We start from the raw sequence: 25,000 nt of genomic DNA on the forward strand, positions 1-25,000 counted from the left end.
AGCGCGCAGTTTTTCATCATTTTTGAAGATTTGAAAAAAATGACGAAATGACAAAAACGATGGGTTATAGCCCATGTTTTTTGAAATTTTGAAAAAAAAAGTTAGCCTCGTTTCTCATCATTTTGGACCGTGGGCTATAGCCCATATCGTACGGCATACTATAGCGCGCAGTTTTTCATCGTTTTTGAAGATTTGAAAAAAATGACGAAATGACAAAAACGATGGGTTATAGCCCATGTTTTTTGAAATTTTGAAAAAAAAAGTTAGCCTCGTTTCTCATCATTTTGGACCGTGGGCTATAGCCCATATCGTACGGCATACTATAGCGCGCAGTTTTTCATCGTTTTTGAAGATTTGAAAAAAATGACGAAATGACAAAAACGATGGGTTATAGCCCATGTTTTTTGAAATTTTGAAAAAAAAAGTTAGCCTCGTTTCTCATCATTTTGGACCGTGGGCTATAGCCCATATCGTACGGCATACTATAGCGCGCAGTTTTTCATCGTTTTTGAAGATTTGAAAAAAATGACGAAATGACAAAAACGATGGGTTATAGCCCATGTTTTTTGAAATTTTGAAAAAAAAAGTTAGCCTCGTTTCTCATCATTTTGGACCGTGGGCTATAGCCCATATCGTACGGCATACTATAGCGCGCAGTTTTTCATCGTTTTTGAAGATTTGAAAAAAATGACGAAATGACAAAAACGATGGGTTATAGCCCATGTTTTTTGAAAAAAATTAAAAAAAAAGTTAGCCTCGTTTCTCATCATTTTGGACCGTGGGCTATAGCCCATATCGTACGGCATACTATAGCGCGCAGTTTTTCATCGTTTTTGAAGATTTGAAAAAAATGACGAAATGACAAAAACGATGGGCTATAGCCCATGTTTTTTGAAATTTTGAAAAAAAAAGTTAGCCTCGTTTCTCATCATTTTGGACCGTGGGCTATAGCCCATATCGTACGGCATACTATAGCGCGCAGTTTTTCATCGTTTTTGAAGATTTGAAAAAAATGACGAAATGACAAAAACGATGGGTTATAGCCCATGTTTTTTGAAATTTTGAAAAAAAAAGTTAGCCTCGTTTCTCATCATTTTGGACCGTGGGCTATAGCCCATATCGTACGGCATACTATAGCGCGCAGTTTTTCATCGTTTTTGAAGATTTGAAAAAAATGACGAAATGACAAAAACGATGGGTTATAGCCCATGTTTTTTGAAATTTTGAAAAAAAAAGTTAGCCTCGTTTCTCATCATTTTGGACCGTGGGCTATAGCCCATATCGTACGGCATACTATAGCGCGCAGTTTTTCATCGTTTTTGAAGATTTGAAAAAAATGACGAAATGACAAAAACGATGGGTTATAGCCCATGTTTTTTGAAAAAAATTAAAAAAAAAGTTAGCCTCGTTTCTCATCATTTTGGACCGTGGGCTATAGCCCATATCGTACGGCATACTATAGCGCGCAGTTTTTCATCGTTTTTGAAGATTTGAAAAAAATGACGAAATGACAAAAACGATGGGCTATAGCCCATGTTTTTTGAAATTTAAAAAAAAAAAGTTAGCCTCGTTTCTCATCATTTTGGACCGTGGGCTATAGCCCATATCGTACGGCATACTATAGCGCGCAGTTTTTCATCGTTTTTGAAGATTTGAAAAAAATGACGAAATGACAAAAACGATGGGTTATAGCCCATGTTTTTTGAAATTTTGAAAAAAAAAGTTAGCCTCGTTTCTCATCATTTTGGACCGTGGGCTATAGCCCATATCGTACGGCATACTATAGCGCACAGTTTTTCATCGTTTTTGAAGATTTGAAAAAAATGACGAAATGACAAAAACGATGGGTTATAGCCCATGTTTTTTGAAATTTTGAAAAAAAAAGTTAGCCTCGTTTCTCATCATTTTGGACCGTGGGCTATAGCCCATATCGTACGGCATACTATAGCGCGCAGTTTTTCATCATTTTTGAAGATTTGAAAAAAATGACGAAATGACAAAAACGATGGGTTATAGCCCATGTTTTTTTAAATTTTGAAAAAAAAAGTTAGCCTCGTTTCTCATCATTTTGGACCGTGGGCTATAGCCCATATCGTACGGCATACTATAGCGCGCAGTTTTTCATCGTTTTTGAAGATTTGAAAAAAATGACGAAATGACAAAAACGATGGGTTATAGCCCATGTTTTTTGAAATTTTGAAAAAAAAAGTTAGCCTCGTTTCTCATCATTTTGGACCGTGGGCTATAGCCCATATCGTACGGCATACTATAGCGCGCAGTTTTTCATCGTTTTTGAAGATTTGAAAAAAATGACGAAATGACAAAAACGATGGGTTATAGCCCATGTTTTTTGAAATTTTGAAAAAAAAAGTTAGCCTCGTTTCTCATCATTTTGGACCGTGGGCTATAGCCCATATCGTACGGCATACTATAGCGCGCAGTTTTTCATCGTTTTTGAAGATTTGAAAAAAATGACGAAATGACAAAAACGATGGGTTATAGCCCATGTTTTTTTCAAATTTTGAAAAAAAAAGTTAGCCTCGTTTCTCATCATTTTGGACCGTGGGCTATAGCCCATATCGTACGGCATACTATAGCGCGCAGTTTTTCATCGTTTTTGAAGATTTGAAAAAAATGACGAAATGACAAAAACGATGGGTTATAGCCCATGTTTTTTGAAATTTTGAAAAAAAAAGTTAGCCTCGTTTCTCATCATTTTGGACCGTGGGCTATAGCCCATATCGTACGGCATACTATAGCGCGCAGTTTTTCATCGTTTTTGAAGATTTGAAAAAAATGACGAAATGACAAAAACGATGGGTTATAGCCCATGTTTTTTGAAATTTTGAAAAAAAAAGTTAGCCTCGTTTCTCATCATTTTGGACCGTGGGCTATAGCCCATATCGTACGGCATACTATAGCGCGCAGTTTTTCATCGTTTTTGAAGATTTGAAAAAAATGACGAAATGACAAAAACGATGGGTTATAGCCCATGTTTTTTGAAATTTTGAAAAAAAAAGTTAGCCTCGTTTCTCATCATTTTGGACCGTGGGCTATAGCCCATATCGTACGGCATACTATAGCGCGCAGTTTTTCATCGTTTTTGAAGATTTGAAAAAAATGACGAAATGACAAAAACGATGGGTTATAGCCCATGTTTTTTTCAAATTTTGAAAAAAAAAGTTAGCCTCGTTTCTCATCATTTTGGACCGTGGGCTATAGCCCATATCGTACGGCATACTATAGCGCGCAGTTTTTCATCGTTTTTGAAGATTTGAAAAAAATGACGAAATGACAAAAACGATGGGTTATAGCCCATGTTTTTTGAAATTTTGAAAAAAAAAGTTAGCCTCGTTTCTCATCATTTTGGACCGTGGGCTATAGCCCATATCGTACGGCATACTATAGCGCGCAGTTTTTCATCGTTTTTGAAGATTTGAAAAAAATGACGAAATGACAAAAACGATGGGTTATAGCCCATGTTTTTTGAAATTTTGAAAAAAAAAGTTAGCCTCGTTTCTCATCATTTTGGACCGTGGGCTATAGCCCATATCGTACGGCATACTATAGCGCGCAGTTTTTCATCGTTTTTGAAGATTTGAAAAAAATGACGAAATGACAAAAACGATGGGTTATAGCCCATGTTTTTTGAAAAAATTAAAAAAAAAAGTTAGCCTCGTTTCTCATCATTTTGGACCGTGGGCTATAGCCCATATCGTACGGCATACTATTGCGCGCAGTTTTTCATCGTTTTTGAAGATTTGAAAAAAATGACGAAATGACAAAAACGATGGGCTATAGCCCATGTTTTTTGAAATTTTGAAAAAAAAAGTTAGCCTCGTTTCTCATCATTTTGGACCGTGGGCTATAGCCCATATCGTACGGCATACTATAGCGCGCAGTTTTTCATCGTTTTTGAAGATTTGAAAAAAATGACGAAATGACAAAAACGATGGGTTATAGCCCATGTTTTTTGAAATTTTGAAAAAAAAAGTTAGCCTCGTTTCTCATCATTTTGGACCGTGGGCTATAGCCCATATCGTACGGCATACTATAGCGCGCAGTTTTTCATCGTTTTTGAAGATTTGAAAAAAATGACGAAATGACAAAAACGATGGGTTATAGCCCATGTTTTTTGAAATTTTGAAAAAAAAAGTTAGCCTCGTTTCTTATCATTTTGGACTGTGGGCTATAGCCCATATCGTACGGCATACTATAGCGCGCAGTTTTTCATCGTTTTTGAAGATTTGAAAAAAATGACGAAATGACAAAAACGATGGGTTATAGCCCATGTTTTTTTAAATTTTGAAAAAAAAAGTTAGCCTCGTTTCTCATCATTTTGGACCGTGGGCTATAGCCCATATCGTACGGCATACTATAGCGCGCAGTTTTTCATCGTTTTTGAAGATTTGAAAAAAATGACGAAATGACAAAAACGATGGGTTATAGCCCATGTTTTTTGAAATTTTGAAAAAAAAAGTTAGCCTCGTTTCTCATCATTTTGGACCGTGGGCTATAGCCCATATCGTACGGCATACTATAGCGCGCCGTTTTTCATCGTTTTTGAAGATTTGAAAAAAATGACGAAATGACAAAAACGATGGGTTATAGCCCATGTTTTTTGAAATTTTGAAAAAAAAAGTTAGCCTCGTTTCTCATCATTTTGGACCGTGGGCTATAGCCCATATCGTACGGCATACTATAGCGCGCAGTTTTTCATCGTTTTTGAAGATTTGAAAAAAATGACGAAATGACAAAAACGATGGGTTATAGCCCATGTTTTTTGAAATTTTGAAAAAAAAAGTTAGCCTCGTTTCTCATCATTTTGGACCGTGGGCTATAGCCCATATCGTACGGCATACTATAGCGCGCAGTTTTTCATCGTTTTTGAAGATTTGAAAAAAATGACGAAATGACAAAAACGATGGGTTATAGCCCATGTTTTTTGAAATTTTGAAAAAAAAAGTTAGCCTCGTTTCTCATCATTTTGGACCGTGGGCTATAGCCCATATCGTACGGCATACTATAGCGCGCCGTTTTTCATCGTTTTTGAAGATTTGAAAAAAATGACGAAATGACAAAAACGATGGGTTATAGCCCATGTTTTTTGAAATTTTGAAAAAAAAAGTTAGCCTCGTTTCTCATCATTTTGGACCGTGGGCTATAGCCCATATCGTACGGCATACTATAGCGCGCAGTTTTTCATCGTTTTTGAAGATTTGAAAAAAATGACGAAATGACAAAAACGATGGGTTATAGCCCATGTTTTTTGAAATTTTGAAAAAAAAAGTTAGCCTCGTTTCTCATCATTTTGGACCGTGGGCTATAGCCCATATCGTACGGCATACTATAGCGCGCCGTTTTTCATCGTTTTTGAAGATTTGAAAAAAATGACGAAATGACAAAAACGATGGGTTATAGCCCATGTTTTTTGAAATTTTGAAAAAAGAAGTTAGCCTCGTTTCTCATCATTTTGGACCGTGGGCTATAGCCCATATCGTACGGCATACTATAGCGCGCAGTTTTTCATCGTTTTTGAAGATTTGAAAAAAATGACGAAATGACAAAAACGATGGGTTATAGCCCATGTTTTTTGAAATTTTGAAAAAAAAAGTTAGCCTCGTTTCTCATCATTTTGGACCGTGGGCTATAGCCCATATCGTATGGCATACTATAGCGCGCCGTTTTTCATCGTTTTTGAAGATTTGAAAAAAATGACGAAATGACAAAAACGATGGGTTATAGCCCATGTTTTTTGAAATTTTGAAAAAAAAAGTTAGCCTCGTTTCTCATCATTTTGGACCGTGGGCTATAGCCCATATCGTACGGCATACTATAGCGCGCAGTTTTTCATCGTTTTTGAAGATTTGAAAAAAATGACGAAATGACAAAAACGATGGGTTATAGCCCATGTTTTTTGAAATTTTGAAAAAAAAAGTTAGCCTCGTTTCTCATCATTTTGGACCGTGGGCTATAGCCCATATCGTACGGCATACTATAGCGCGCCGTTTTTCATCGTTTTTGAAGATTTGAAAAAAATGACGAAATGACAAAAACGATGGGTTATAGCCCATGTTTTTTGAAATTTTGAAAAAAAAAGTTAGCCTCGTTTCTCATCATTTTGGACCGTGGGCTATAGCCCATATCATACGTCTCGCGAGAATCTCGTCTGGAATCGACTACCTCTGGGATTACATGTAACGGCTGGCCTAGAGTGAAAACCTCATATACTATTATAATACGATGCGTGAAAAAAAAATAAAGTTTGGAGCTATCTAAATACCCACATTAGAAGGAGGACAACATGCGCAAATGCAAGCTGTGGGAGGGGAGGGGGGAGTCAGAGGGAGATGTAGAGGAGGGGGCATCTATGAGAAAAATCAAGGGCACTATGGATGATGGCACAGGGATGAAGGTAGATGCATGGCCAGTGTGTTTTGGTGTGGTGTTCTCCTTTAATCTCTGTAACCTCCAGGCTGTTTATGGTAAAAGATCAAAATCTGTGCTGCATGTGTTTGTGTGCGTGTGTGTGTGTGCGCGCACGTGTGTACCGTGCGTGCGTGTTTTATGATAAACATAGCATGCTCTTAACTTGGACGCTGTGCCTACAAGCTATTGACCACAAAATTACACAAACACACACACACACACACACACACACACACACACACACACACACACACACACACACAGATCAGATGCCAAGAGATCTAACAGATTCATAAAAACCTTAAAAACGAAAATCTGGAGACACGTGCGCGACTGCACTCACGCGCGCGCGTGCACACACACACAAATTGAATTCCATCCTTTTCCGACCCAGTAGTCTTGAGGACAGCAAGGCAGAGATGAGATGTTCTTTATCTTCTGTAAATCATTTTTTAAATATTGATATTTGAACAATGTGAGAGCTGGGGGGGGGGGGTGATTTATCCCATTTTGACCTGGGAACGGTTCTACAAATGTCTTCTAACTCATGACTGAAAACCCCCATGTTTCTATATCAAGTGTTTCTCCAACATTTGTACAATATGTATTCAGATCTCTCACGTGGTGGTGGAGCCACGTTCAAAGATGGGGTCTTTGCCATCCGCTGGGTTCGGTCCTTTCGCCCTCTTGACCTCCACTGTCAAACTGAGACACAAGTTTGCCGAGCGTCACTAAAACAAACAAGCCTTTGTGTTTTGTCTCACACATTATATATATATATATATATAGATACCTGGCATTAACTGTTTAATTAACTCGACTACAGCAGCAACATAAGAGATCAAAACGGAACGCTCAAATTGACTTTTTCCTTGTTCCACAGCCACGACAAGGAACCGGAGAAAAGGTTCAGTAATGTCTGCTGTCCACAGGGTGGATCTGTAGACCAACATAGAACACCAACCTTTGTTTATACCGAGCTAACACGCTTGGCACGAGCCCTTCAAAGTAAACCGAAAAGTCGATAAAAAAAAAACACGAACCACGAAAACTAGGAATTCACCAAAAAAAACAGACATTTGACGACTTCTGCACTGCTTCCCACGGTCTCAACTGACTGTTTAGCGTTGATTTCAAAAAGGCGCAGACCACGTCCTGAATGAAACGTGACGCATGCCGAAAGAATAATGAATGACTGAACATCACTGACCTGGACTCGTCGATAATCAGCGTGCCGTCCTCGGCCACTTTCACCCTGGGAACCATCAGCTGCTCGTCGTCCGCTTCACAGTCGTCGGCGTCCGCTTCTTCTTCCTGTTCGTCATCGCCGTCGTCCTCGCCCGCCTGGTGAGACGACGGCGCTGGGCTCGGGGGAGGGGGAGGAGTCGGGACCCTCTCGGGTGACCTGCGGAATTCAGGAGAGTTTTGTTGAGGCTCACTCGCTTGAGTGTTAAACCATTCTGACCTGAGATCAGATTCATACAAGGTTTCCACTGGACACACACTGGTCTGATTAACCCATTCTGACCTGAGATCAGATTCTAAAAATTTCAGTAATTCTTCGATTTTTCAAAAATAGCAGACCTACAAGCTCGTAGCGCGCCACTTGGTGGCGCGCTATGAGCTTGTAGATCTGCTATTTTTCAATAGCTAAAGCATAACATGATGCTATCACCAAAATGGGTTCCAGATCAGAATGGGTTAAAGAGCCTATGTACAAGCTCACAACGTGTCGCTAACGTTGTGAGCTTGAAGAAATGTGTCCGCGGCCCAGACGGTTAGCTGAACCGTCTGGGCACCCAGGCTGCTGAGCCAGCCTGACGGCGTGCCGCGGGTTCGACTCCCGATCCCGACGGCCACGTGTCTTCCCCCCCATTTCCTGTCAGTCTACTTTCATCAATAAAGGCAGAAAAAGACAAAAAAATATCATAAAAAATAATAATAAATAAATGTGTCCGCGACCCACAAATGGGTCCCGATCCAGTGTTCGGGAACCAGTGAGGTAGGCTATTTTCGGCAAAGAGATTTGGTGTAAAAATGGAAATACTATTATGGAGCGATTGGAGCCCTGGTGCACAACGCTAACATAAAAAGTTAAACTAATAATGTAATATAGTTACAAAAGAAAAAAGGTACTTCATATACAGTAAGTATGTTTCAACAGAGGAATATAATAAGACAGAGTCTTACGGTTGTCTAACTGGAGAAGGTGGGACCACAATCTCCTCGTCGTTCTTTCCCTGTGACTCCTGTGCTAAATAAGAGCTGGAGATTTAAAAATAATAAGAAAGAGCAAATAATTACAAGTCAGGAAGACGGTAATAATAATCCATTTTAAATAAATACATTTTCTAGAGGCAAGCAGTGTCACATGATATAAATAATTCCATAGTGGACACTCACCTCATGGGGTTAGAGACCGGTAAATAGTAGATGAGGTCTCTCATGGTCATTTTGGCAGGGTCCGGAGTGTATTCCTTCACACGAGATTTTGACGTGGAATTTTTCATGCATTTCTACAAAATCAAAGAGTGAAACACAATTGAAGATGATAAATGCAAGATGCCAATGTGTTTAGAAGGTACAGTAGACAGCAATAAAGTACAATAGAAATGAATAACGTAATAAAGCACTTAACGTGATTAGTAAATGCTAATCAGAGGCCATGTGAACCCAAACAGACATCCTGAAATCACTTCAGTTGTTTACCCAGCAACTATTCATTATTTATAGTTAATAATGATAATAACAACACATATTTTGACATTTTTACATGATGCATCACTAAACCCATTATTGAATTAAATTATTCTGGGGGGCGGCAGTGGCTCAGTCAGGTAATAGAGGAGCTGGTTGGGGATCGGAAGGGTCCGGATTGATCCCGGGCTCCCCCAGAGTTAGTGTCGAACAGAAACTGAACCCCTAACTACTCCCGATGAGCAGGTTGGCGCTTTGAATGGTGTCATGGATTAAAGCCAAATACAATCTTAAAATGTTTGTTCCTAATCTGTGATGAAACAGCAAATTCTTGTTAATAATTGTAATAATCTAAACCCATGTTCTTGTTGTTCTACATGCAGCCAACCTGTAATTGGCTTTAATAATATTGTAATAATAATCTAAACTTTTGTTTTTAATAATATATTTCTTATCCCACGATTTTGTAACCCATTTTTCACCCCTGTGTCAATCATCTAATTCTAATGTGATCCTGGGCTCTACACACCCTCCACCAACCTAGTCCCCATATATGGGGGACAAGGGGAGAGCAACAGACTTGAACTCATGCTTCCTTCATGCCTGAGTGTCCAAGTTGCTCCTTTACACCTGACAGGGGGGAGTTTCCCTGGTTGGACGTAGCGCGTGGAAGGAACACGTTATTCCAACCAGTTCCTTTCCCCTCCATCAGCCGCCCCGGCTGGCCAGGGGGAGGCAGTTTAGTGACCAGGATTACTGCATGTTTTTTGTGAGGGTACCTACCCTAGGGGACACGGGGAGAACATGCAAACTCCACACAGAAAGGCCCTTTCGCCAACCCCGCCTTCGGGTATGGGCACTGATGACGCGGAGGAGGAAACACGCCGCCAGCACCCACAGCGTCCCGAGCGGGAATCGAACCCAGGACCTTCTAGCTGTGAGGCGACAGCACTACCAACTGTGCCACCGTGCCCCGTAATAATGTAAACCTATGTTCTTTTTGTTCTACATGCAAGCCAACCTGTTGAGGAAATTGGCTTTAACTTTTGCATTTCTTAATTGAGTTTTATGGAAGACGCTTCTGAACAGTAAACTGTAAAAGCACTTTGGATGAAGGCGCTATAAATGCACCATGTTTCATTCATAAAATGAACCGTTTCACCAACAAAATGTTCAAAAAGATGATATATTATTACCTTAGCCTTATCCTTGTTCATCTCCTTTTTGAGCATTTCTCTGAGTTTGCGGGCCTTTGCCAACCTCTGCAGGTCTGACGAATCATTCAGGAGGCTGCTTAAGCTGAACTCGTCTTGCGGCCGACGCTGTCCACCTTTAGATTCAGATCTTGACACCAGAGTCTTGGCCTTCTCTGACATCTCTATGGCCTCCTTGTCTGACAGACATGGTTTGTCTGGTGGTTTGGGAGGAACGTCTTTGGCTTGACTTATTGGCGACAGTTCCAACGGTTGGCTTTTTTCAAGGGTCGCTTCTGTTGAAATGTCGTCTTCTGCCGGAACTAAGGGTGTTGTGGGCCGTGTGTCACCTCCAGAGAAGCCTGTCAGGATCATGACATTTTAAGTTCATTAGTTGTCATACACAAAATTGTGATTAATTCATTTTGTATATCATTTACATTTGCCTTTCGGCAGATATGACGATTCAATAGACAAATGAATGCCTGATAATGGCCAATTCTAATAATCAAAATAAATATGTGCTCAAGCCAAAACAGGCCACGTATATACAGGTCATATACACAAACTTTCTAAAATACTGCAAAAATCTCAAAGCTCACACACGCTCGACAGGCTTATCAGTCTATTTTCTCAATTTATTTTTAATGGAAACAAGTCTAAGTAACAATTATTATGTGTTAATTTGCAGCCAGACTGACCTCCAGAGAGCATCCGCTGCTGGCGTGGGGACGTGGTTCCCTGTGAGAGCGTAGCATCAGTCTGGCTGGAGGCAGTCACATCCTGCTGGCGTGGGGACGTGGTTCCCTGTGAGAGCGTAGCATCAGTCTGGCTGGAGGCAGTCACATCCTGCTGGCGTGGGGACGTGGTTCCCTGTGAGAGCGTAGCATCAGTCTGGCTGGAGGCAGTCACATCCTGGCTGTCTGCTGGCGTGGGGACGTGGTTCCCTGTGAGAGCGTAGCATCAGTCTGGCTGGAGGCAGTCACATCCTGCTGGCGTGGGGACGTGGTTCCCTGTGAGAGCGTAGCATCAGTCTGGCTGGAGGCAGTCACATCCTGGCTGTCTGCTGGCGTGGGGACGTGGTTCCCTGTGAGAGCGTAGCATCAGTCTGGCTGGAGGCAGTCACATCCTGCTGGCGTGGGGACGTGGTTCCCTGTGAGAGCGTAGCATCAGTCTGGCTGGAGGCAGTCACATCCTGGCTGTCTGAACAAGGTCCTTCCGGGACCGCCGTCCTGACCGGAGACTTTGGGGCTCGAGCTCGGTTCAGCGCCGGAGCAACTTTGGGCTTGATGGAAAAACGCTTCCTCCTCTGGAGCGCAGCTGAGGGGGAGGTGCCTTCGCCACCCGCATCACTGGCGTCCCTAAATGAGACAAGACACAACGCAGGCAAAAGCAGCTCTCGTGACTGAAGATTTTTGTCATGTCAATTCCTAATCTGTGAACAGCATGAAAGAGTTTTTAACCCATTTTGACCCGAGATCAGATTCTAAAAATGTCTTCTACATCCTGACAGTTTTCGGAAAAAGCTATGTTTCTATTGTCAATCGTTCTTCGATTTTTCGAAAATAGCAGACCGACAAGCTCGTAGCGCGCCACTCGGTGGCGCGCTATGAGCTTGTAGATCTGCTATTTTTCAATAACACCAAAAGAGGTTTCCGCCCAAAATGAGTTTTAATGGAAGCTGCTGTATTCTATTACTAGTTTTGAGTCCCAATGCTCTTCAATCTTATCAAAAATGACTGTAATCAGTTGTGGTGACTGAGAATGGATTCAAGCCATTCAAGACATTGAAAGCAAAAAGTCAAATCGGTATGAGAGGAGTCAGGACACAACGCATTTATCTTTAGCTTGCAAAGCCTGAGCAAAATGTATAAGCTTAATTAAAGCTACACAAGCTCACCGCGCATCGCAGCCTGACGCGCGGTGAGCTAGTAGATCGGCCATTTTCGGTTGTGCGTCGCCGCCGTCACCCACGCACAACCAAGTAGCATTCCGGCAGAACTCACCTTGGGACAGTGCTTTTCCCTAACGGAGACACAGGCGTTCCGTCTGTCACAACAGCCACAGAATGGTCCTCGTTTATTTCACGCTGTGGCGTTTCCTGGGAAATAGGGAGGGGTCCAGGTGCGTCGTCTTGGGACACGGGCTGCGATACAGGTGCATCTTGCGGTACAGGTGCGTCTTGGGACACGGGCTGCGGTAGAGGTGCATCTTGCAGTACAGGTGCATCTTGGGACACAGGCTGCGCCGGTACAGATCTGCCTGCTGGCCGGACATTTGGCCGAACACTGATCCTAGATCTGCGAAGCATTGTCACCTGAGAGGACATGGAAGTGTAATGCAATGTTACTCGTCTGGACCATATATTGCATCATGTTTTGTTGCCTGTGTTAGTCTGCTATTGGGGGGACTACGGATAAAACAATGTCCATATTTAGCTAAATCCGGTGTATTTACATTACATTATGTACTATTATAAAATACGAGTCGAGTCAAAAATGATGAAAAACAGCGCGCTATAGTATGCCGTACGATATAGGCTATAGCCCATGGTCCAAAATGATGAGAAACGAGGATAACTTTTTTTTTCAAAATTTCAAAAAACATGGGCTATAACCCATCGTTTTTTTCATTTTTGTCAAATCATCAAAAATGCTGGGGAACCCCTGGAACTCCCTCAAGGACCCCTAGCTGGGTCCCCACTTGGTCAAGATGGAAATAATTGATCCAAATTCATCAATTCAATCATAACTACTAACAATGTGAATATAAGCAGTATAGAAAATCAAGGGCAGAGAAAGAAGTAAGTTACAAACACAGTGGTGTACAATTATAACTCAAGATTGTTTTTATGTTTTACATCCAGGTAACTGAATGTCTCGAAAACCAAGGAAATGTGTGTAGACTTCAGGAGAGCCCTCCCAGTTCCCCAGAACAGCGTTGCCCATGGTGAGCAAGTCCACCTGCAGACCACTTACAGATACCTGGGTATACTACATTTGACAGCAAGCTGAAATTCGATGTGAAACTGTGAAATGTTGTGCAAGAAAGGCAACAACGCCTCTTTTGCTTGAGGCAGATCGCTAAATTTCAGGTTGACAAATCCCTAATGAAACTGTTCTACGGTGCCTTTATTGAGTCAGTTATCTAATTCTCCATCATTTGTTGGTATGGAAACCTAAACATAAAGGACAAAAACCACCTTGGTAGGATTGTGAGAACGGCCTCAAAGATTGCCGGAGTTCATTTCAGTAGTCTATCTAGACCAAGTATTTAAAAATCAGGTGCTTAAGAAAGCCACGTCCATTTGTACGGACAACTCCCATCCCCTCAGCTCTGAGTTCAAGCTGCTTCCCTCTGGCATTCGCCTAAAGGTTCCAGGGGCCAAAAGCAACAGGGTATAAGTTCTCCTTCGTGCCTGTAGCTATCCAGGCTCTAAATGCCGATAAGAGGAGGAGGAGGTAACTTGTCACCTGACTCGCTTGTATGAATTATTTATACAACTGTTCTGAAAATGTTATGAATTACAATGTTACACTGATACCTTGAACTGCCATCCTGTCCTCACCTCGTAACTTTGCCTGTTCAAACCCCGTTGGTAAATTTCCTACAACACGGACTACTCGTTTTTGTGAGGTTATGGTTAGTTTGACATTAGAATACGGACCCCCATTTAGTGGCATTTCTATCTCTGGGACCCCCAGCAACAAACAGGTAGGTACTAGGTAGCCTACTGCAGGGGGTCCCCAGACCCCAGCAACCTTTGATTGAAATAATTATTAACAGTTTGCAGAATTACAGTACATTTTGATTGATATATGGTCATAAATCATTACAATATACGTCTAAAATGGTGCTGACTAGTACACAAAATGTACACAGGCTGGATTAGCAAGATATGTGGTAGTATTGCTTGAAATACAGTGAGACAGCCATGAAACAAAAGTACCTTCGCTCTCATGGTTTCAATCCTCTCCTGCGTCCCCTGCATTAAGGCGTGAGATTCTGTCCTCTGCTTCCTGAGATCCTGGAGGGGTTGTTTTCAATCAGTTATGTGGAGTAAGCTGCTGACATACTGTATGCTAAATAATTAGAATAGTAATCACTTAACATGAAGTGCCGTGATTTCTTCCAGGTGTTTATGAATTGACAGTACTTCATAAGAAATTTTAACAAATACTGTACACACACACACACACATATATATATATATATGCGTGTACAGTATTTGTTAAAATGTATATATATATATATATACACACACGCACACATGTGTGGGCACCGCTTCGAAGTCATAACACTCAGGAAGGCGAACGTCTCCCAACACTGGCCGGCAGACGAGCGCTTCTCTTGGTACCACGGATACTCCTGGACGGTGGCCACTTGCCCGCTTGTGGCTCGAATCACCCATCGATTATGAAGAGAAGACTTTGCATCAAGCCTGCTCGTCACACCAAAATCTTTTATGAGCTGATTTTGTTTGTATATTAAGGCATGTCCAGTGCCTACATTGCCATTAATAAAATGTCCTCTTTAAAAGAGTCCCACACATTTATACACAGTAAGTTTTATTGTAACAAAGCAACTTGTACACCTCAAATTTAAAACAGTTTCTTTTTCCCCCCAGCAGAAAAGAAAAGGGTGATTTCAATGCAATTTCCATGAGTTTAACAGGTCATATTTCCCATGAAGCAGTGGGGCCCAAAATTTACAAGCTGTTAGCTTGTAGCTCCATTATGACTTCCTTGGATAGTATGCACCCAAAGTGGGGGAAATGCTGGACTTCATGGGCTGTATTTTGCGTGTCTTAAGTACCAGGTCTTATACCCTAACTTGAGTAAACTAAAGACCTGGAGGCGTGATCAATGCTCTTTGGCCACTCAGAATAGCCAAATGGCATTGATCACGCCTCCAGGTCTTTAGTTTACTCAAGTTAGGGAATAAGACCTGGTACTTAAGACACGCAAAATACAGCCCCATTAAGTCTCTTAAGTCATAAGTAATTTTGACAAAACTGAATTGAGCAAATTTACATAACATCCATATACTCAAGGTAGAAAACATCAAGAACCTAATTTTGTCCAGCTGCACACCAATTCATCAAGATGGCTACAAGGCTATTTTAATTCCTTCCATTGATATCCCTATTCATGACAGTTCAATTTGATTGCATACAATACTCGCCAATATTGGACCTCTACAGAAATCTAGGGTTATCCTCTTTCAAGTCTAACAAAAAGTCACCATTGTATGAGCAACCGTGTCAATCTCCATGTTATGATTTTTAGTGTTACACCTTCATTACCTGTGCTGTGCAAAACCACTTTGATCACACACCTGGCAATGAGCGCACAGGTAATGCACTTGTAGATCAAAACTTATTTGAATCATGCCTTTGTGGAGTTTGACAAAATGTTTCTCATAAGAGTGGATTTATCTGAAACAAAGCCTTTGTGTGGACAGAGAGGATAACCCAAGCTTTTGTAGAGGTGCAACATTAGCTAGTTTGTTTACAACAATCAGATGGAACTTTTTCGTCTCACAAACAGGGCTGTCAATGGAGCAAACTGCAACTTGGAGGTTGGATAGCCTGGAAGTTGTTTGTGGCCATCATCAAGAGTTCCTCCCAAGATACGATAATTTCTGTCCTGATCTGCAGAAATCTAAACTTTGTAGGCGGCATCTAGAGACCATCCAGTCTACTTCCAGTTCCCACCCATCCCCAGCGTAGCCCCCTAACATTACAAGTGATAGGAATGAGCTGGTACTTGTTAAACACATAGGGGAAAAATAAGATTTAGATGAGTCAAAGGAGAACTTAAACATGGCACAAACAGGTGAGAGGCTTCAGAATGGAGATGAAGCACACAAAAATAAACTTCCTGGTCATAGGTGAAAAACCAAACAGGGAAGAAAAGGTTGAGGGTCTTGGTAGATCCACGTCATCTCAGTCATCTTCTCCATCATCATCGTAAAAATAAGAAATTAACAGTCATGACAGTACACAGATACAACTGCCAATAGTGACAGGAGTTAACAGATTATGGCATCCATACCTCTCCATCCTCGCCATCATCTTCCTCATCTTCCTCTCCATCTTCATCACCCTCCTCATCGATGTCCTCCAAACCCTCTTCGTCCTCATCATCATCCTCACCTTCAACCTCCTCATCATCCATGTCAGGAACCTAGACATTAAAGAAATGTAAATTTCAAGGAGCTCAGGTTGATTCTTAAAGATGTAAGTATTCAACGTTCTCACTTCAAACTCACCAAGGCAGAACAGCTACAAAAATGTCCATGAAAACATGTACAAGTTTTAAACTACATAGAACAAGCAGCTCAGATCTAAAACAACTGAAGTTTCAAATCCCAGCAGGGGTGCAATGTTCACTTTTCACGTGAGTCAAAAAGTATGCCACAGCTGCAATAGCCATGACGAGGCTCACAGTTAACAGTAAAAATCACAGATGATATTCAAGACGGCAAACGCTACCTACCAGGTAGTACTGCAAGGGGTTAGGCCAGATGTCATCCTTGATGACCTCTCCCAGCTCGTCAGGCCCAGCATCAGCGTGGTCAGTGAACCAAGGGAAGAAGCTCTCTGGCTCTTCATGTTGCCTCTTACGACCAGCTTTGTTCTGCGTCTGGCTGGAGCGCTTGGTCAGGTCCTTCAAACAAGACAAAGAATATAAAGTGTCCATGATGTATATTGGCACATGCCTGTTATTTTTCCATCAAAGGCAGCACACACAAACACGCAAAAAATTATTAACTTTAATTTAAGGGACAGATACATTAATCAATATTACTGTGGGTGTGCCAGTATTAGACAATTTGGACAACTTGCCAGTTTAACTGTAGTCCTCCTTGGCTGGGGATTGTGGGACTAACACCTCAAGTGGTTACCTTGATTAACGAGCATTGTGTACACCAGCATAATTGTTACCAAATGTAGCTCAATTAACACATACCTTTCCTGACTTCCATTTGATTTCCGTCGACTTTGAAGATGGGTCTCCGTGTTACAGGCCTCACGATTGAGTTGCCTGATGGCAGAAGATAAGTCCTGTTGTACAGGGAAAATATAGACAGGAGATTTATGTTGCGTTCAAAAGCAGGTTGCAAATCTGTCTTTATTCACAGAATCTTATTTTCTCTATTTCTCTCCTTAAATTCAATAATATTCATCACATTCAATAATCACATATTCATAGTTCACAATTTACAATAAACTGTTACTTTAGAATAATACATTTGTAATGTGCTCCAAAACTCACATTTATAATACTGTTACTTTTATCAGTCTCTGTTCTTTACTTTCACAGTAAATACTGTAATACTGTTTACACATTGCTTGTTTACATTTTTAGTCAGTCTTACTGCATACAGAACTTTTTTTTATAAAACACACAAAATATCACAAAACATGAAATAAACATTTGCACATTATCACACCCAACCCTATGCTACAGCTGTTGTGTTAAAATATATATGTCAGTGAGCTCCGTTTTTTACAGAAAATAAACAAGGCCTCCATTTTAGAATCAGTCACTCATTCACTTGTACAAGTCTCAAACTAAACCAAAACACAACATTTCTGTATCAGTCTTAGACCAAACAAAAGAAGAAAGGCTTATGAGTCCTTTGTTATAAGTTACAATGCTTTTGCACACTTTACTAACCTGTTGTACAGGGAAAATATAGACAGGAGATTTATGTTGCGTTCAAAAGCAGGTTGCAAATCTGTCTGAAGAACGGAAGCCTCCGTGGTCCATATACCACACAAACCATGCTCACCATAGGGCGATCTCCCCCTGGTGGCGTGACTCAGTAACTACTATTAATATAGTTTGAACACAAAACACAACTGGAATTGGCCTCTCTCAATACAAATACACAACATTAGATAAAAACAAAACAACAATTGTGCACACACAGTTGTAGGTGTCACATCCGCTCTCATTCAGGTGGAACTCTTTGGAAAGCACTTTGTTTTCAAAGTACGGCATTATTGTATGCATTATTTCAAACAAAACAAATAAATGTGAAATACAAAATAGCGAATAGCTCCAACATAGAAATACAGGAAGCAATGAGCATATGCCCTCAGACATTTTGTGGGGAAATGAAACAGTTATAGCTTCTACTGTAGGTGTTTCAATTAATTCAAGCAACTTAGAAATAAGAATCTCATGTGATGTCACAATTTCAGTGTTCTGTGTTTGTATAGCTATGGAAAAAGTTTGAAGAGCAACAGCGAAAAGAGTCAGACGTCCCAGGAGTTTACGGAACCAACATCATACACTTATGGATAGTTTGGTCTCGATTACAATTACATTACAAATAGATGTGCTATGTTACCCAGTGATATTTACAGGAATGACGATGATGGCAATATCTGCTCTCTGTGAGTACACATTAAATCCTCAGTCTTAAATTAACTCGAAAAAGAGGAAAAGAGGACTCAAATGAATGAAAAGGTGGTGAATTTTCAGTTACACAGTAACTGAGGCTATTGTGTATTTAAATGTAGGCTATGTCAAAATAATCCACAATGGTATATCTCTTGACAGACATTAAACATAGACTAAAACATTGCATACACAATACACTATGAATTAAGTTTAAGTTCAATTACAAAAAAAAAAAATTGTGAGTTAGATTCAACCTAGAACCCGCCACTTTCCTCAACCACCTAGCCTGGGCAGCATTCCATTTTGGGTTTATAACACTTTAATCTTAAAAGTAGCCGATCTACAAGAGCGAATACAGGATGTCGCTGTAGCATGCTGAAGCTGGATTTGTACTCTGCTACCAGGGAAACTCTTTTTAGGAGTATATGATGATATTTATCTGTACTCTGCTACCAGGGAAACTCTTTTTAGGAGTATATGATGATATTTATCTGTACTCTGCTACCAGGGAAACTCTTTTTAGGAGTATATGATGATATTTATCTGTACTCTGCTACCAGGGAAACTCTTTTTAGGAGTATATGATGATATTTATCTGTACTCTGCTACCAGGGAAACTCTTTTTTAGGAGTATATGATGATATTTATCTGTGGAGACTCCAACCAAGATCTGAATCCACACTCTCAAATCAACAGATGACTTCATGAATAGATTGTACAGTATGAATGTATTCCTTTTAATATCCAAACCTAGTAGAACAACAAGAAGCACAGCGACCTTAATTGACATTTATTTTAAATTATGTTTTTATCATAATTGTCCAGTACAAACATTTTGCATCATATGGTACATTACATGTTATGATTGTTGTTAAGTCGAACAGGTGTGAATTTATCAAAAACATGAGTCATGTTATGACTCCTCCTGGTCAGATGCTCATCGATATATTTCCAGTACTCAATCATGACCAAAGTGTCAAAAAAAAAATCTTCATTCAAAGGGGAAAAAATAAAATAAAATACAGCTTTTTGGAAAAGACTAAGGAGGCGCTTTCACATAATTACACTCGTTTGAAAACAGATACAAGGTCATCAATGAGCAAGACACCAAAAAAATAAAAATAAACAAAAGAGTACTTTTTTAATTCGCATATTCAGTCCATTTAGTCCAAATCCATTAGATGTGTTCTTCCTGAGTTCCAAGTGAGTAAAACAGTTTTTATATTTTGTAAATATCATGAGTTCTCAATCCATTTTTCAACTGTATAGGCTGCTGTGGTTGTCGTGATAGCCTTCTTTCTCCCCACCAGGAGGAACAGAATTGTGTTTTTATCATTGCAGTCCAGCAAGTCATAATTATGGGAGGTTGCCTATGTATAAAGTATCAAACTGGAAGGGGGTGATAATTCCAAATACAACTTCCAAATGTTTGTGAATTTCCTTCCAATATGGATTCAGGACTGAATGAAAGTGGCAAAAACTATCCCAATTTTCAAAAATACAGACCAATTTCTCTGCTACCACCAACTCTCAAAAATATTAGAAAAGATACTTTTGGTCAGTCTGGATGATTTCATCAAAAAAATACAAACGGTTGTCTGAAAATCAGTATGGCTTCTGAGCAAACAGATCACCTTCATTGGCACTAATCAATAACAGAAGACATAACAGACTACATAGATAAATTAAAAAAAACTACACAATTGGAGTATTCAATGACCTTAAAAAAGCTTTTGTCACCATACACCACAACATACTCAGCACCAAGCTGGAGCAGCATCTAAATGGCTGTGGAGCTACATTGACAACAGACAACAGTATGTACAACTGGGAGAATGCAAATCAAATCTTCAAAATATCACGTGTGGGGTTTTAGGTTTAGGTTTATTTATTTAGCATAAAGTACAAAAAATAGACAATAACATATCAAAGAAACAAAAATACAATGCAAGGAAAGGAAGAAGCCAGAAGGCTTGTATGGAATCCTTTCCTGAAGGAAGAGGTCATAGGTTTAAAAGATTAAAAGTTCATAAAGAACAGTACATGAATCTACAAGTTGTCAAAGGGGGGCAGCTGTGCAGTAAAGAAATAAAAACACAGACGGCACAAAAAACTGAAATAAATAATACAACATCAAACACACAAAAGAAAATATAACGCATCAAGGTAAAACATGTAATCTACAGAGAGGAAAAAATAAGATATTTCTTTAGATGTTTTTTGAATATTGGCAAGGATAATGAGGATTTAAGTGAAGCATTCCATAGATGAGGGCCTCTAAATTTGATGAAAGATTGACGTTTGGACGTGCGACAATAGGGTAATTCAAAATGATCTCTTTGCCTTGTGGGGTAGGAGTGAATGTCAGAAGTAAGTTGGTGACTAAAACTAAGAGTAAATATATTGACAATTTCGTCAATAAATATAAAACTAGACTAAAATGTTAGAGAGGGACTAGTGGATAAGAGATCCAGTAGCACTAAAAGTAAGTCATTTTATGTTTGGTTGCGCTCAGCTGTTGTGTTCTGAATATAGCAGATCTTCAAGATTGTGAGCTTGTAAATCGGCAATTTTCAGCATGCAACCAAGTGTACAATCTGCCATTGCTATGCCCATTCTAAAAAATTATGGTATTATTTAGTCAACTAAAATATGACTTTTATTCAAAAGACTGACTAAAACTACATCAAAATGTGGTGTCAAATTCAACACTGATAACTACCTTGATGTCCTGGCCCTGACGCCGCTCGGGGAACATCCGACAATTTACAATTTTACAATTTAGGCATTTAGCAGACGCTCTTAATCCAGAGCGACTTACATTAAGCAAGAACAAAAGCATGGGAATACATCACATGAAAGCATTTATCATGAAACATGTGTAAGCTAAGAAAGTAACAGTGGAATGAATATCTATATAATGAAACTATACATATGTACTATGGCGTTCTATGACTATATACAATGCAATTCTAGTGCTGTCCACATAACATGCTATGTAGACAGCACCAGGAGGGGGTGGGGCGGAGGTGAGCGGGCGGGGTCGACATATGCCCTTACTGGGCTGCATTAACAAATTCAAGACACCCGTCTTGCGTTTGTCTTGTGTCTGTGTTTAATGGCCGCTCCAATGCATTTCCAGTGGAAGCCCATATGGTTTGACCAGTCTTTGAAAGGCTGCATATATGGAACCTGTCAGCAACTCTATCTCACCTCTAACCCTTAGATCTCCATATATGGAGCTGACCTGTTCTAACATGTCACAACAGGTTGCTTCTCGCCCTCAGGGCGTCTTACGGTGTATACTTGACTCATCCAGCGCCACAGCGCCATCTGATGGAGGGCTCTCTCCACCATAAATGCATTGTGAATGAGCAATACTTTTAACTTGAAAGCAGTTTTGAATCTGATAAATATTCTGATTTGAGCAGTTTGTGGAACTCACTCTGCGATTGGACGGCGGTGCGCGGGCAGGTGTTCCTTGCCTCTGCCAGGTGTAGCGAAGAGCTCTGTGGCCACGCCCATGACTCTTAAAGGGGGAGGTGTCTTGTAGCTGCAGTACGGCCAATCCCTGATTGTCCTAGTGGTTAGGAAGGGGGGGGGCCCAGGCCAGATCCTGGCTGGTTGGCTGACCTGTGTGGGTCCCCAGTTTTTGAAGGGGGGGGGGGGGGGGGGGGGATGGTTGAAAAAAAAAAAAAAGAGTACACAAGTAAAGTTAAAAAGCTCCCGCTGGACTCTGGTCGGTGTAGACTTGAGCACTACAGCGCCGAAACAGCGGTAAAATAGGAGTATGAATCGGCCCTAAGTGTTACCCCATTTAGATTCTAAAAACACCTTCTAAATCCTGACCTACGTTTTAAGTTTTATTTATTAAAAAATTACAAAATAATTATGTTGCTAATATATGTATATAGCAACAACAACCAAAAAATGGGTTCCCGTTTTGAAAATGGTAAAAACCCCAAAATGGGTTCCCGACGTCCTTTTCTGATAGTAATCATTGACAGGAGTCTCTCCGTCTCTTTATTAATCAGAAAAAGATCATGTCAGAATACAGATTAAACAAGGGAAACTCTAGTCTAGAGCTTTAACCCTACATTTCAATGAACAACTGAATGAGTGTGTGAGTGAGTAGATGGAAAAAGTTACCTTGGCGGTTGTCGCCGTGGAGTCCGGGCCGGACGACCCTCTGCCGCTTCCTCCTCTCCTCCCTCCTCCTCGGGGGGCGGAGCCGCCTTCTTGCGCCCCCGCTTCCCTTTGGGCGTGGCAGGCGTGGTGTCCTGGCTGGACGTGGCGTTCTTCGGGGGCCGCCCCCGCCTCCCCCGCTGTTTGGGCGGGCTATTCCGCTCGTCCTCCGGGTGGTCGTCGCCGTCGTCCCATTGGTCCTCGTGCTCCATATGGAGTACCAATATTCAGTGGGTAACTATTGTCAACCTACAGTATAACAAATAACCAACCCATATGAGGTGAAGGTGAGAGAAAGCCTTCCTTACAATGCTAGTGTGCAGAATAATGTACATCAGTTGTGTTATGTGAAATGTCCATCTCAGTTCACAACTAATTATAAGCTGGAGCCATCTAGGATGTAAGTATGGTCCAATAGTATGGATGAGTACTAGTATGACGACCACTTGCTCACTCAATGTATAAATCTTGGGAATTGTTTGTGTAGGACAAAGTTTGTGAACATACAATAAAAGTCAACTAAAAAATTAAGAGAGACCCCAAGTGTGAGTAGACGGAACCAGCTTATTATGAGAATTGGTGAAGATCAATTATTTGAAGATAAGGTTGAAAATGGTAAACATTAATGTGGCATAAAAAGACTACAGGAATGCAGTACCATTTATCTATCGGCAATATTTCAGTCCAATCAGAGCAGCCCCAATGACTTCAATTACAAAATGATTAAAGTTAAATATTTAAAAAAAACATGGAAAGCCATTATGTGAGAAATACTTGCGTACAGGAATGAAGCTGCATCTATCGGCTGGTCATACAGGTCTGTGAACACTGGCGGATCACTGATGCTGTCAAATCCATCATCTTCGCTCTCATAATGATGTTGTGCTTTGGACATGTCTCCCTGTCCAGCGGCATCTTTCTCATAATTGATGACGTTGCTGGAAAAGAAAAGCATATTGGTTAATGGTTATATATTCTGTACTGTATTCATCATTATTCAACAAGATAATATAATGTGTGCATTTCACCAACCAAACTGATTGAAATTAGGCTATTAAGATAATGTGTCAAGTCTTGTCCTTGACTGATGAAAACACCTTCTGTCAGAACATTAGTCTTTTTGATTTTTTTTCAAGTGTACCGAAAGTACCAAAAGTAGAAAGTAGTCATTATGCAGAACGTCGCATTTCAGGTTTTGTTTCAGCTTTCGAGGCTTCCCAATTTAAAGAGTCCTCCATGGGACAGGACTGTGTGTGGACACTAGGGGGCAGGGCAGGGTGTGTCCTGCATGGGAACAGGACTGTGGACACTAGGGGTCAGGACTGTGGACACTAGGGGTCAGGACTGTGGACACTAGGGGGCAGGGCAGGGTGTCAGTCCTCCATGGGACAGGACTGTGGACACTAGGGGGCAGGGCAGGGTGTCAGTCCTCCATGGGACAGGACTGTGGACACTAGGGGTCAGGGAAGGGTGTCAGGTTAGAAATGTCTCCCTTTCTTGGTCATAGAACAGCAGGGGTGGCATTGCTAGCATTTCTTAAAGTTCTTAGAGTACTAGCATTTCTTAAAGTTCTTAGAGTACTAGCATTTCTTAAAGTTCTTAGAGTACTAGCATTTCTTAAAGTTCTTAGAGTACTAGCATTTCTTACTTACTGTAGATAAAAGTATCCGTAGGCTATTGCAATGTAGAACTACTCTACATTGTAAGAGTCCAGAATGCAAAAATGACAGGTAGATCGGCTATTTTCATATAGTATATAGGGCTGAAGTGGTTAATGTATGTTTTGTAATAATAATCTAAATCTACAAAGTAACTAGTTACGTTTTACTTTTTTTAAATAATTGTGGTCCAGACCACTAGCCTGGATTTCAAGGAAACGCACACTCACACACACATGGCTTGTTATTAAATGATACATAATTAAATACATATGAGCAGAGCTATGACATAATATATTAAACCATTCAATGTTGTTTTGATTTTACACTCTCACTCAGTCTCACTCCATTTAGAGTGGAACCAAAGAGAGTTTCCAGTCAGAGTTTCTCCCCCCTTCAAAGAAAAAGAGCCTTTCTCTGA

General features: G+C 40.6%; 2 protein-coding genes across 2 annotated transcripts in view; both read right to left on the reverse strand.

Moving 5' to 3' along the window:
* Positions 1-7,046: 7,046 nt before the first annotated feature.
* On the reverse strand, positions 7,047-14,333 carry LOC308309797 (uncharacterized protein; the record flags this gene model as incomplete). Its single annotated transcript, XM_080755714.1, has 9 exons — positions 14,269-14,333; positions 12,326-12,636; positions 11,391-11,680; positions 11,021-11,266; positions 10,323-10,681; positions 8,833-8,945; positions 8,620-8,694; positions 7,640-7,834; positions 7,047-7,134 (listed from the first exon to the last, which is right to left on the reverse strand). The coding sequence occupies exons 1-9, from the start codon at positions 14,308-14,310 to the stop codon at positions 7,047-7,049; spliced, it is 1,719 nt and encodes a 572-aa protein (XP_080611840.1). The 5' UTR covers positions 14,311-14,333.
* A 1,933-nt stretch (positions 14,334-16,266) lies between these two features.
* Positions 16,267-25,000, reverse strand: part of LOC308309798 (protein SET-like) — a gene marked incomplete at both ends in the record, with an annotated part of 53,033 nt that continues 44,299 nt past the window's right edge. The window contains 3 exons of the mRNA XM_080755715.1: positions 16,267-16,290; positions 16,376-16,507; positions 16,820-16,990. Of these exons, the coding sequence (XP_080611841.1) occupies positions 16,267-16,290; positions 16,376-16,507; positions 16,820-16,990 (327 nt within the window). The remainder of the gene's footprint in view (positions 16,291-16,375; positions 16,508-16,819; positions 16,991-25,000) is intronic.

Source organism: Protomyctophum bolini (assembly GCF_963924005.1).
Source record: "Protomyctophum bolini genome assembly, chromosome: 22".
NCBI lineage: Eukaryota > Metazoa > Chordata > Actinopteri > Myctophiformes > Myctophidae > Protomyctophum > Protomyctophum bolini.